Source organism: Orycteropus afer, unplaced genomic scaffold, assembly GCF_000298275.1.
Source record: "Orycteropus afer afer isolate SDZICR_OR568_19922 unplaced genomic scaffold, OryAfe1.0 scaffold00038, whole genome shotgun sequence".
Classification (NCBI taxonomy): domain Eukaryota; kingdom Metazoa; phylum Chordata; class Mammalia; order Tubulidentata; family Orycteropodidae; genus Orycteropus; species Orycteropus afer.
The window spans coordinates 13,083,097-13,097,466 of record NW_006921625.1 but is presented as its reverse complement, the minus strand read 5'-3'; the positions used below and the strand labels follow the sequence as shown (position 1 = coordinate 13,097,466).

At 41.8% G+C, this 14,370-nt stretch overlaps 1 protein-coding gene across 1 annotated transcript in view; it reads left to right on the top strand.

The window, feature by feature from the left end:
- The window catches only part of INPP5F (inositol polyphosphate-5-phosphatase F), an 82,039-nt gene that overhangs the window by 43,066 nt on the left and 24,603 nt on the right, over positions 1-14,370 (top strand). The window contains exons 4-12 of the mRNA XM_042780411.1: positions 1,825-1,953; positions 2,178-2,345; positions 2,460-2,516; positions 5,726-5,924; positions 6,786-6,965; positions 7,896-7,963; positions 11,945-12,069; positions 13,224-13,301; positions 14,217-14,337. Coding sequence (XP_042636345.1) covers positions 1,825-1,953; positions 2,178-2,345; positions 2,460-2,516; positions 5,726-5,924; positions 6,786-6,965; positions 7,896-7,963; positions 11,945-12,069; positions 13,224-13,301; positions 14,217-14,337 — 1,125 coding nt within the window. The remainder of the gene's footprint in view (positions 1-1,824; positions 1,954-2,177; positions 2,346-2,459; positions 2,517-5,725; positions 5,925-6,785; positions 6,966-7,895; positions 7,964-11,944; positions 12,070-13,223; positions 13,302-14,216; positions 14,338-14,370) is intronic.

Sequence of the window (14,370 nt, the reverse complement as noted above, 5' to 3'; positions counted from 1 at the left end):
CAAATTCTTCTGCTAGTTGGGGTTTAGTCCACTTTTGTATCCTTCCCTTCAAGGCTCAGGGGTCCAAGATTATCTTCTGTGTCTATGTTAATTGGTTTCCCTTTTCTTTGTTGAAGAGCGTCTGTGCAGTCCTTGTGCCTAGTTCGCCATCTTGCCGGAACTCCTGTTTGTTTCTTTTTACATTTGTAATTGAAGTTTGGATTTTGTGGTGCCCCCCCGAGTTAATCATCTGGTAATGGTTATTCTGTAAGTAAGATACCAATTATGGTAAGTGTTTAGTGGCTGTATTCATTTAGTAACTCTTATTCATGTCAGCTCTGGTGGCGTAGTGCCTAAGGCATTTGACTGCTAACCAGAAGTCTGGCATTCAAACCCACCAGCCACTCCTCAGAAGGTAGATTGGGCAATCTGCTTCCATAGAGATCCCACCTTGGAACCCCAAGGAGGGGTCACTGTGAGTCGAGTCTATTTGATGGCAGTGAGTCTGGGTTTTTGTTTTGTTTTGTTTTTTTTCAATTCATAGCAATCTGTCATTTAGAGGAGCAGTGAAACTGATGTGTTGAAAAAATGGAATCATGCATATGACTAATAGAAATCTTGTGTTCCTTTCCAAATATTTGCTTTGTTTGCTGAGCCACATGAAATTATGTGTAAACCCTTGACTTTAACCAAGTAACCTTCTTTATTTTATTTTTTTTTTTAATTTTATTGTGCTTTGGGTGCAAATTTACAGAGCAAATTTGTTTTACATTCAACCGTTCATATATATTTGATTTCATGCCCCAATTACCATCCCCGACCATAACACACTCCCCTCCCCTCCCGTCACTGTGACTGCCCCCTCACTGTGCCCTTCTTAGCTGTGCACTCCTGTCTGTCCAGCTCTCCCTCTGTGTGAATGCTGTCCCTCTGGTGCCCCATGGCCAATTGCTCTAAGGGCTGTATCTCCCTAGAGTAGGTGGGTCCGTTGCCTTGGGGTAGGTGTTCTGATGTAGGTCTTTCTGCTGTTGGGCTGAGAGCCAAGCCATGGGAGTGAGTCCAATTCTAGGCCTGAAGGGTAACTTGGGGCCATAGTCTTAGGGGTTCTACCAGACCCTATCCGACCAGTCATTCTGGTCATCAAGTAACCTTTAGAACCTCTGTGCCCTTCTTAACAAAGCCATGTTCACGTTTCCTATCCTCTTCTTCACCCCGGTCAGTTGGACAGTACACTTCCCACAGCCCTTAATTACTGCTTCATCAAATTTAGCAAGTCTCTGGATCCAAAGAATATACTGTTACGCTTATTTCGTTGAAGGATGGGAGGAGAGGGAGTAATTGAAATGTCCACTTTTTAAGATTCCCAGGAGAACAGATTTTACGACATCTTCTCAACCAGAAAGCTTGGTCAGCTTGCATTAATGAATATTTAGCATAAATAGCATGGCCTGAAAGAATAACATAGCAAACGTGTATTTTGCAGTCTTTTTCCTCTTAGCTGCCAGTTGTTGGAACGTTAATAACCTAGTTAGCACATTTTGTTTGTCAGCTGTATGGGGCCTGAACGTGCTGTAGTTAGGATCCTAGCCTGGGTTCCCCTCTTCTAAATCTTGCCCTGTGCTGTTTACGTCGTCCTCTCTGCGGTGGCGTTCTGATCATTGAAATCACCACTGTGTTTCTTCATGTCAGTTGTCGTCGTGGTCATTTTACTAACTCTTGAAGCTTATTTTTAACTCGCATGCACGAGCAGCAGCATGTCGACTTCTGCGCTCTCACCTGCACATTCAGCAAGCACACCCAGCAAGTGGTAATGCTAACGAATCATCTCTCTTTGTAATTATTTAGCTCTGTAAGAAGCATCACTTTGGAATTAACAAACCAGAGAAGATCGTACCATCTCCTGATGACTCAAAGTTTCTGCTGAAGACCTTTACGCATATTAAGTCCAATGTGTCTGCGCCTAATAAAAAGAAAGTAAGAGCTCAAGTGACACGCCTTTGAGTGCATTTTTGGGTAGTTTGAAATTGAGGGATAATTTTTCTGCCAGTAAGTTTCTTTTCTGGATCTTTTGTTGTGTTAAAGCATTGTCTCTGCATGCCCTTGGAATTATGTTCAGTTCTCTCTTAGGAAGCTGTGTGTTAGCCATGTCGTACTTTACATTTCATTCCTGTTATAAGAGGAGATGTCATGTCTTAAAGGTTAAGGAAAGTAAAGAAAAGGAGAAGTTGGAAAGGAGATTGCTTGAGGAGCTGCTGAAGATGTTCATGGACTCGGAATCCTTTTACTACAGCTTGACCTATGACCTGACCAATTCAGTGCAGAGACAGAGCGCCGTGGAGAAGGACGGCCGTCCCCTCTGGCAGAAGGTACTGATGTCGCTCAGAGCAGGATCCCGGCCGTACAGTGTGTGGGCCAGTCTGGCCTTCGTAGGAAAACACCAGTCATGTGTGTCTGAACTGTGCATTCTCTTCTTTTTCCAGGTTGATGACAGATTTTTTTGGAATAAATACATGATACGGGATCTCACTGAGATTGGTGTGAGTAGCTGTTTCTAAAATATCTTGAGTTACAGTTGTTAAGCAAGTGTTTCCACATGTATTAAAATCCAGATTCCACTCTAATGTTGTCTCCTACAGAATGGGGCCATTTAGGAATTCCAAGCCATTATTTTAAGGCGATCCACATTCCCACTACACATCCATAAGCCTGTCTTTTTAGCAGGTTGCCGTAGGATACTAGTAATTCAAGGCTTTGGACGTACTGTCTGTGGAATTCCTATGTAAGGGATATTTTGTTTGTACCCGTTGGAAGTGTGAAGCCCAGTTTTCCTTTAATGATACCAGTCATTTAACCTCCCTGGGTCCTCGTTTCCTAATCTTTAAAATTAGGGAACTGTAAGAGACAGATCTCTAAATCCATTCCAGAACTGCCAGTATTTGATTCAGGGAAGACAGGGAGTATGATCAAACCACCGTGGGAGGTTCCTGCTGGTGTACTGGTTACTGTCTTCCTTTACTCTGTCCAAGGTAGATTGGTTCATTTAGTCATCTCATCGTGAAATAGTTAAAAGCCTCCTACGTGCCTCTTGGCGAGCCATGGCGGCTCAGTGGTCAAGTGGTCAACTGCTGACCGAGAGGTGGCGATTTGAACCCACCAGCTGCTCTGTGGGAGAAAAGACCTGGCAGTCTAACCCTGTAAGGCCTACAGCCTGGGGACCCCGCCGGTGCAGTTGTGCTCCGTCACGTGGGGTTGCCATGAGTTGGAATCAAAGGGATGACACCCAGCAACAGCAGTGTTGTGCCTGTTGCCATCTGTGCCACAAACAAAACAGCTGGAAAGCTGAATAGGATCATACATTACCTTTTTTGTTTTTAACTTTTCAGAAATTTCAAACCTCTTTACTTGTGTTTCTCACCATCCTCCACATACATCTATTCTGATGGGGTTAGTATAAAAGACGTTGTCTTGATCTAGCGATAATATGGATAATATGTACCCAACGTGTCAAGAAGGAGGCATGAAGTTGTTCTCACCTCTATTTATGATGCTGATCAAATTACGACCAGCATGACCCAGTGATAAAAGAGAGGGACGATCAGGACCTTGGCAATGAGTGTTGGTCCTGTCCACTGGCATCCACAATGTCGCTTTGTAATAAGTTTTGCAGAGTTTTTATTAGAACATGTTTTACATTACCATCTAAAACTGATAAGCGTGGTATTTGGCAACTTCTGTTTCTCTGCCCCTGTCATGTTTTGCATTTGTTACCAGAACAAATTACAAATAATGGGAATGGTGATAAGAATAATGAATACAGGGAGTCCCTTGACTGTTTTCAATTCTAACGCCCTTCCTGAGATCCTATCTGCAGACTCATAAAGCCGTGAGCTAGGCCTGGAGTAAATGAGGGATTTGAAGTTGATGCTGTGATTGAGTCTAGATGCAGCTGTGGAGACAGAAGGGGAGAAACTGGGACTGGGAGCAGCTCTCTGGAGTGTTTCCATCCCTGTTTCTCTGCACACAGTCCGTTGGGAAACCTGGATGGTCTTGGTCTGAGGGACACAGAAGAGTCAATCTCTAACTTTAATCCATACTCCTCTAACTAGGTTGGCTTAGAGCCCTAGTGGTGCAGTGACTAAAGCGCTCGGCTGCCAACCTAAAGATCGTTGGTTCCAACCTACCAGCTGCCCTGCAGGAGAAAGATGTGACAGTCTGCTTCCATAAAGATTATAGCCTTGGACACAGTTGAAACTTGGGGCCGTGCTGCTCTGTCTTACAGTGTCACTATGACTTGGAATCAACTTGATGGCAAGAAATTTGGTGTTTTGGCTTTTAATTATGTTGGATTTTACTTTTTAAAGTAATATATTTAAGGAAATATATTACTTCATTTGCTGCTTGGATTTTGGCTTAGTGAAGGAAGTAGTTTTCTAAATTAGAAAGTAAGAGTATTGAGAAGATTGCAACTAATACCACAAAACAAAACGTGTATAAACTGTTGAATGAGAAAATTGTTTGCTATGTATGTAAAACTTTGATGCAAACCACAATAAAATTTTAAAAAGAAAAGAAAGTAGAGGAGATCTATGTGTTTCGTAATAAAATGATCAGAGTTGGTTGTATTTTATTAAAGGCTTAATAGAATTGGGAGTTGAAAATCAAATTTTAAGCTTTATTTTTTATATCAATAACAATCTCACAGGCACGTTTGTTAAATACTGTATACTTATAGTATAATGCTATACTGTAAACAATATATGACTGAAATATACTAACATGTTACATGTATTCATTTAACTTTCACAGCAGCCTTATGAGGTAGTGTGACTTTTGTTGTAGGTGACCTCTGGTTGATTCCAGCTCATAGTGACCCAGCATACAACAGAACGAAACCCGGCCCCGTCCCGCACCAGCCTCACAGTGCGTGCTCTGCTTGAGCCCGTCATTGCAGCCCCTGTGTCAGTCCCTCCATTGAGGGTCTTCCCCTTTCTTGCTGACCCTACACTTTACCGACCAGCCACTCCTCGGAAGGAAGGTTGGGCAATCTACTTCCGTAGTGATACCACCTTGGAATCCCAAGGAGGGGTAGCTATGAGTCGGTCCGACTCGACAGCACATAACAACACTTCACTAAGCATGATCCCCTTCTCCAGGCACTGGTCCCTTCTGACAGCATGACCAAAGTAGGCTAGACGAAGTCTGGCCATTCTCACTTCCAGGAGCATTCCAACCGCACTTCTTCTGGGATAGATTTGTTCATTCTTCTGGCAGGCCGTGGTATTTTCAGTATTCTTCGCCAATACTACAACTCAAAGACATCAGTTCTTCCTCAGTCTTCCTTACTCATTTCTTCGAGGAGGAAGTCAAGGCACAGTAAAGTGAAGTGATTGACCTCTGTGAGTTAGTAGGTGGTGGAGCTTGACTCTGCACCCCAGCAGTCTGGCCCCAGTGCTGGGCTCCCCTCCACTCAGCTCTCTGTATTCACCACCATGAGGAAGGAAGACCTCCCTTCCCTCCTCTCTTGCCTTCTCTCTTCCACTCCCTCCCTTTTTTCCTCTTTCATTTTCTTTTCCCTTCTTTCCTCTTTCCTTCCTTCCTTAGTATTCTCCTTTACATAGAAAATATGAGTAAAGTATGGAAGGTTTCTGCTTTTTATAACTGACATATATGTACCAGCTACTGTTGGCGTTTAAGAAGTAGCCATCCATAGAGAATGAAAGCAACATGATGTCCGTATTGTTTTCAGATACCAGATGTGAACTTTTGGATCATCCCCATTATTCAAGGTTTTGTGCAGATTGAAGAACTCGTAGTTAATTACAATGAAGCATCCGACGATGAGAAAAGCAGCCCAGAGACCCCACCCCAGGAGTCCACCTGTGTGGATGACATTCACCCACGATTTCTAGTGGCTCTCATCTCACGCCGAAGTAGGCACCGAGCAGGTGAGCTGCAGGCAGCCCGATAATAATAGTGTGCAAATCAAATCCAGGTGGGAATGGAAAATTTGCAGATGGGCTGAAACGCTGATGACAGTAATGGGTTTGGAAGCACAGTTTACTTCAGAGTGCTGAGTGACTCTCAATACTGTGATGTAGTTGGGGCCTAATCTTTGGAAAGGAGTAAATAGAAAGAATTGGCAAAAGCAGGAAGAAAAGGACACGGAGAGAGAGAAGAAAGTCGGTTGAGATAAGCCTCTGAATGCTGATGTTCCCATAACAGCTTGTATCACAGGGATTGATCCATCTCGAGTGCTAGTACTTGTGGGAAAACCTTCTTTGAATTCTTAGGAACTATCTTAGCTTCCGCTTTTTAAAGTTGGTTATGATTTTTGAGTAAGACAATACTGTTCTGCCTGGCAGTTGCACATTGGATCTCAAGGCAATCCTGAAATACATACCCAACTACTCCTCACTTACCAACTGTCTTGTTATCCAACATTCCCAGTTACAACAGTAGTACAAGGTCTACTGTCTGACTGTTTTGCAAATTAATGATGTACATCTGGCAGTAGTGGATGCTGAGGCTGTAGCCAAGAGTAATGCTGGCTGTGGTGATTAAGAATACTTGTCAGCTTGGCTGGGCCATGAGTCTCGGTGGTTTGGCAGTTATGTGACGGTGTCGTCATCCTCCATTTTGTGATCTGGTGTGGTCGTCCTCCCATTTCCATATAATGCTGACTTTCGCATAATGACCCAGTCTTTGGAACTGAGCCATGTCGATAAGTGAGCTGTGGGTGTATTTGGTTAGGAAGCATAAACTAGTGAGACTAAATGCATTTTTTCAGTGTTACTATTTTCTTTCAGGAATGCGCTATAAACGAAGAGGAGTTGATAAAAATGGAAACGTTGCAAATTACGTGGAGACTGAGCAGTTAATCCATGCCCACGACCATACTCTGTCATTTATCCAGACTCGAGGGTCTGTGCCTGTGTTTTGGAGCCAGGTTGGGTATCGATATAATCCAAGACCTCGGCTGGACAAAAGTAAGTACGTCAATTATTTGGTGTTCAAATGATGATATCAAAGAGAATGTTCTCTTCTTTTATAAATTAGATACTTGATAGGTTTGCTTTGATGACTTCATTGAAAACAATAACTCATAATATCAAATTCAATAGAAAGTGATCTATTAATTACAGGGATAATAATAGTTGTTGACTATTTAAATCATTTATTAAATAATAAACATAAATTCCCTAACAGTAGAGCAAAACATAGCTTATTTCACAGATTTTTAATTGGTGCTGCTTTGAAATTCTTATTGAATGCTTAATTTTGGAAAAGGTAAATGGAGCCATTAATTTGTAGTAGTAGGAAATACCTTAGTAAGAAGGCACCCAGCGAAAATAGTCAAGATGTCTTTACTTAAATGTCTCTCCTTGAGAGTTTTTGTTTTTGTTTTTGTTTTGTTTGATTTCATGTCTTCAGGTGTTTTAACTTTAGCACTATAATAGTTAAGTCATTTGAATTTAATTAGATTACTGGCATGAGGTTGGTTTTTAAAATTATCTGTAAAATATTTTTCTTTCAAAGCTTAATTTGTATGCTTTGAGAATTCAGTAACTTCAGATTTTAAATTTCCTTGTTTTAGAGGGGTTTTTATTCTTTTATTATAAGCCATGTGAAGTCTTTTCTGAGTAGGTTGGATATATAAATAATAAATGTCGTAACTGCACAGTTTGCACCTTCAGATATGTTTCTGTTCAGTCTAATTAAACAAGATGATCAGACACTGCAAAAAAAAAAAAAAGATCAGATGTCTTTGGCATAGCATTTCATTTTAAAATACTGGTTTTAGACAATCTTAGTTTGAGCTTGCAGTAAATTACTTGAGTAAGGGTAAAGATGGAATAGATGCTAATTTCTGTCTTAAATGGGGAAAGAAAAATCGATTTTGTGTCACTTCTTTGTAGGTGAAAAGGAAACTGTTGCCTATTTCTGTGCCCATTTTGAAGAACAACTGAAAATTTATGAAAAACAGGTGGGCTTTGTTCTATGGTAGTACAATGTTCCTTCATATTTAAATATGTATATCTGTTTCTTTTAATTTTATGAAAACAATAATATGCTGTTCACAATTAAGGGAAGTAGCATTTATAATGATGTTGAAAATAGATTCAAGCTAAGGATATTCTTGATATTCTTTAAAGATAATCGTTGAGTTAGCTACGTGAGACTGTATTTGGATAACATAATGAAATTAGACTGCTATCGGTTGATTATTACAATCTATGAAGTATCTAGAGTAAGAAATGAAAGTCATCTCTCAATAGCACCCACCCTCTCACCTCTTGGAGATAATACCTTGGTATGTATCTTCCAAGATCTTTTTTCCCTGCCCACCTTTCATGTATGTTCATGCACTTGCATATAGGAATGAGATCATATAAGTCAAAACCAATTGAAAAAGATTTCAGATTTTAGATGGAAGATTACTATGTAACAGGTAGTGATTCTCCTGTCATCAGTGACTGATTGTGCAGTGCCGTGGGATGCTACTTTCTAACAGAATAAGAATAAAATAGGAAGAAATACCTTGACATCTAATAGGCATACAAAGATATATGTGCGTGCGTGCACACACACACATGCATACATACAGAGAGAGAGAGAGAGAATTTTTTTTTTCCCTCTCTCTCTCTATAAGGAGCTCTGGTGGCGTAGTCCCTCAGGCATTATGACTGCTAACCAGCAGCCTGGCAGTTCAAACCTACCAGCCACTCCTCAGAAGGAAGGTTGGGCAATCTACTTCTGTAGAGATACTGCCTTGGAAACCCAAGGAGGGGGTCACTATGAGTCGGGATCAACTCAGTGGCAGTGAGTTGGTTTATATATGTGTGTGTGTGTGTGTGTGTGTATGGCAAAAAAAAGAATAACTGAAGAAGAGAAAAGAAAACTTGAATAAATGGAGAGAAATATCATATTCCTGGAAGAGAAGACTCAATATTGAGTAGATTTTATTTTATTTTTTAAATTAATATATAAATTCAGTGTAATCCCAAACAAAGCCCTAGCAGGGAAGTAAAAAGCAAATGCTGAAAAAAGTTGATTGAAAAAAATATGTATAGTTTGATGATAAGAGATAGAGGCAGCATTTGGGGAATGAGAGCCTCACCCTTTGTGGCTGTTCGTTGCCACTGAGTCAGCTCTGCCTCATGAGCCTACATGTGATGTAGAGCAGAACCAAAGCTTGCCGTCCTCCACCACCTGCAGGGTAGTTGGCACATTTGAGCTCTTCAGACTGTGGGGCCGCTGAAATGTATTTGAGGGTCTCCCTCATTTCCACTGACACTTTTTCTTTACCAACCATCATGTGGTTAGTTTCTAGCAGTGTTTCCTGATAATGAGTCCAAAGGAAGCAAGCCGAAGTCTCACCGTCCTTGCTCAGAAGGGGCGTACGGCTTGTATTTCTTCTTAGGCTGATTGGCTCGCTCTTCACCAACACAATTCTAATGCATCAGTGCTTCTTCTGTCTTCCTTTTTCATTTTCCATCGTTTGCACGCATACGAGGAACTTGAAAAGGCCATGGCTTGGGTCAGGTGACCCTTAGTCATCAAAGCAATATCTTTGTTGGAGGGAGCATGAGTAGATAGAGCCATTTTGTGGGTGACACACAAGGTTAAGTGCTTAAGTACTAGCTGAAAGGTTGGTGCTTTAAACCCACCCAGAGGCTCTGGTGGCACAGTGCCTAAGACACTTGACTGCTAACCAGAAGGCTGGCGGTTCAAACCCACCAGCCACTCCTCGGAAGGAAGGTTGGGCAATCCTACTTCCATAGTGATACTGCCTCGGAAACCCAAGGAGGGGTCGCTATGAGTCAGGTCCAACTCCACGGCACATAACAACAACAACAACAGTGGCACCTCAGAAGACATGGGTCACCATAAGCTGGAATCGATGACTTGATGGCAGCTAACAAAAACAGTGACGATCAATTGAAATAAAATACGCTTATACTGTTTGACCTAGTAATTTTACCTTTGATATTTGTCATACATACCATATACCAAAATCAATCCCAGTTGGGTTATAGATCTAGGTGTGAAAGGTAAAACAATACAACTTTTAAAGGAAAACAGAACATCTTTGTGATCTCTTAGGTCTTAAAAAGGACTTAAAAAGCACTAATCATTGAAGGAACTTTGGTAGTGTAGCTGGTAAGTCATTTGGCTGCTAACCAGAAGGTTGGCAGTTCAAACCCACCAGCTGCTCCATGGGAGGAAGATGAGGCAATTTGCTTCTGTAAAGATTTACAGTCTTAGAAACCTAAGGGGGAGGGGAGGTTTGCTATGAGTCAGAATCAACTCTATGGCAGTGGGTATGGTTTTTGGAATCATAGTAGAAAACACTTGATACATTTGACTTTGTTAAAGTTAAGAACTTGTATTTATCAGGAGATACCATTAAAGAATGAAAAGGCAATTCACAAAACGGGAGAAGATATTTTCAGTACATGTATATGGCAAAGAACTCATGTCTTGAGTATATAAAAAATTCTTATAAATCTGTAACACAAAGAGAGACACCCAAAAAGAAACATGGGCAAAAGACTTGAGCAGACTCTTCATGAGAAAGGAGATCCAAAAGGCTAATAATAAACACATGGGAAGATGTTCCACTTTGTTAGTCATCAGGGAAGTGCTAATTAAAACCACTGCTAACACACCAGAATAGCTAAAATAAGAGAGATGGGAAATACCGAGTGTTGGCAGAGGTGTGGAGCGTCAGGAACGCTGGTACACTGTTGTTGGCAGTGTAAATTATGCAGCCGCAGTCTACGACTAGGAATTACACTCCTGCATCCTTAACAGCACTGCGTTAAGTACACGCACCATAAGGCGCACGTAAGTGTATTCTCAGCAGCCCAACTTTTAGACGTGAACTGGAACCCACCTGATTGTTCAGCAGCAGTGAAATGGATAAACACATAGTGGTCTGTTTGCACAGCGACTTTGCAACTGTGTGAATGAACAGTTTACAGCTGTTGAGAGAAGCCAGCCATAAGAGTACGTAACTGATTTTGAGCTCATAAACAAGCAAAACTAATCTCTGGCTAGAAGTCAGCCTAGCAGTTATCCCAAGCAATGTGTCCTGTTCCATTTGAGTCACTTTCTGTACTCGTTCCACAGTTTGAATTGCTGTGGATTTCGAGTATATTTTGCTCTCCAGTAGGGCACATCCCCCGTTATTATTATTAGTTCTCGTTTCCCTGTTCTAGATGGATTTTAGAATTAATCTGTCATATCCATAAAAATTCCTGATCGCATTTTGATTGGGACTGTTGAGTATATAGATGAACTTGGGGAGACTTGACATCTTTACAGGGAGCTCTGGTGGTGCAGTGCCTAAGGTGTTTGACTGCTAACTAGAAGGTCAGCAGTTCTAAACCTGCCAGCTGCTCCGTGGAGGGAACATGGGGCAATCTATTTCTGTAAAGATTCACTGCCTTGGAAAACCAAAGAGGGGTTGCTGTGAGTCGGAATTGACTCGACGGCAGTGAGTTTAGTTGGTTTTTTTTGGCGTCTTTACAACATTGAGTCTTCTCTCCCAGTAGCACGGCGTATCTCCCACTTAGTATCTTGTGTTTCAGCAGAGAGTTGCATGGTGTTGGCTGTGTAGGTCTTGTACCTTTCTTTAAAAATTATTCTAGATGTTTTAAGTATGTTATTATCAACAATCTTTGTTCATTATGTATTCTAATTGGATACTGCTAATGCATAGAAAAGCTGTTAATGCCATTGCTGTAAGCAATTCTCATAAACCTGAACGTAACAAATGAAAATTCAATTTTATTGGAAAACAGTTGAGGCTCAAATGGATTAATTTTTAGCATAGCTAGAAAATATTTCTAAAACATAATTCCAAAGATTTAAAAAATCACATTATGAATCTAACATCTGATTAAATCTGATTAAACTTAATTGTTTCTTTATCTTTTCTTTTTTTCCCTCCACCCCACAGGTTATCATTAACTTGGTAGACCAGGCAGGAAGAGAGAAGATTATCGGAGATGCTTACCTGAAGCAGGTGTTGCTCTTTAACAACTCGCACCTCACTTACGTGTCGTTTGACTTCCACGAGCACTGGTACGGTGGCTTCTGGAGATGAACCTCACCAGCTCCACTGCTGGGTCGGTGCTTGCCCAGGGACGTTAGCTTCTCCTTTTCCTAAAGAGAGAAATTCCTTCCTCTCCTCATTTGCAGAAAGGGAAAGAATATCATTAGTTTTCATTTTAATCTTCATAAGGGTTTTGCTTTGGCCGGATATATAAGTTAATTGTTGGCTTTCTGTTCCAATGCAACTCGGAGACTTCGTTCCGTTTCCCTTTTTTCCCACCAGTTGGAGAACTTCTGGGGCATTTCTCTCTGCATGGGCCTGAGCCTGGCAGAAATGATGGCGCTCTCTTACTTAGACTCATCTGCTGGCCTGTCTTCAGACTTTGTTAGCACTAGCTCTCTCCCTGTGGATCAGCCTCACCAGAGTTTGCTCTGGAAAAACAATTGGTGACTCCCATGTTACTCAAAACGTGCATTCCTTCTGAAAGCAGCGTTCTTTTGTCATAATCCTGGCTGTGACTTGGGTTAATGTACCTGTGTATCAGGGATTTTGGCAGGAAGAAACTTCTGATACCTATGATAATATATTTTCAGCTGTGCTTTGGGAGCTCAGTTGGCATAGTACCTAAGGCATTTGACTGCTAACCAAAAGGCTAGCAGTTCAAACCCACCAGCACTCCTCGGGAGAAAGACTGGGCAATCTACTTCTGTAGAGTTGTTGTTGTTGCTGTTGTTATGTGCCGTCGAGTCGGCCCCGACTCATAGCGACCCCTCCTTGGGTTTCTGAGGCAGTATCACTACGGAAGTAGGATTGCCCAACCTTCCTTCCGAGGAGTGGCTGGTGGGTTTGAACCGCCAGCCTTCTGGTTAGCAGTCAAGTGCTTTAGCCACTATGCTACCAGAGCTCCTTGCCTCGGAAACCCAAGGAGGGGTTGCTGTGAGTTAGGTTCAACTCGACGGCGGTGAGGGGTTATTTGGTTTGGAAGTGTGCTTTATTTCACGGTGCAGGTTGTTACAAACTTGTATGATTTCCTATATAATATGTAGTAGTGCTCCCCTCATACACTTTCAGCAGTAATTCTCATCATTTCTATTAGCTACTTTAAATATTATGTTTTAAATACATTTTTTAAAAATTCTGTTATTAAACTTTTTTTTTTCCTTTCTTCTGGCCTGCATTTTAGCCGAGGAATGAAGTTTGAGAATGTTCAAACACTAACAGATGCCATTTATGACATCATTCTTGACATGAAGTGGTGTTGGTAGGTATTTCAAAAGGAGTCAGTTGGACAGACTCTTGGTCTGTAAAATCATGTGTCTTTTCCAGGTACCACTGAGCATTACAATAATAGCAGCATGCTGAGAACGTTTTTCTGTTTGTTTTGCGTCCCAGTTCCTATCCTCCTTTTCGAGAGAATGTTGGTCTTCCCCGGGCAGGTAGCCTTGAACAGGGAGAGGGTGTCGATGGCCGGGTGGAGGAGAGTAAAATGCTCTCTGACTTCGAGAGCGTCTTTGAGGGCGTCAGTCCGTTCTCTTTGAGCTGCAGGGTCCACATTTTCTCAGCATCCCTAACATGGGAAGTGAGGCTTAAAGGGAGTTTGTTCTCAGTGTTCAGGCATCAAAACTGTCAGAGAAGAAAGATGGTTCTCAGATGGCAGGAGGGCAATACAGGAAGAAGAACGGGCTTAAGTGACAGGAGAGGACGTTAGATTAGACTTAAGACCACATGGGCAGCCCGAGAAATTAGGTGGGCAGGGGAGGCTGCACAGCCCTTGCTGTGGTGGGTTGGGATCATTTAGATGCATTTTTGCCTGGTCCCTAAAGGGAGGACTGGGTGATGCTTGTCCTGCCTGACCTGTAAGTGGGTGGAAGAGCCTGACCTGAGCTGTCTCTGCTCTGCCTCTTGGTGATTGTCTGATTTGGGGGCAAGTTACAAACTATTCTTCACCTAATTTTTTCCCAAAAAATAGAATAATGCATTTCTTATGAAGTGATGGTGTGAGTTAGCAGTAATGTTTGTAAAGGACGCAGGAATGTCTGGCATGGGATGATAGTATTCCAAACAAGGGAGAGCTAATGCTGCTGCTGCTATGGTTACCCTTTAAAGAACTGCGGTTTGGGGGATGCTTACGAAAATCGTTCACGTGGTGAAATACACCTGTATTGTTTTTGAAAAGGGTGGATCCAGACGGGGTAATATGTAAACAAGAAGGGATTTTTCGTGTGAATTGCATGGATTGCCTTGACCGCACCAACGTGGTCCAAGCTGCCATTGCACGTGTGGTCATGGAGCAACAGGTAATTTGGGGTCCTCGGCAGTGTAAATATACA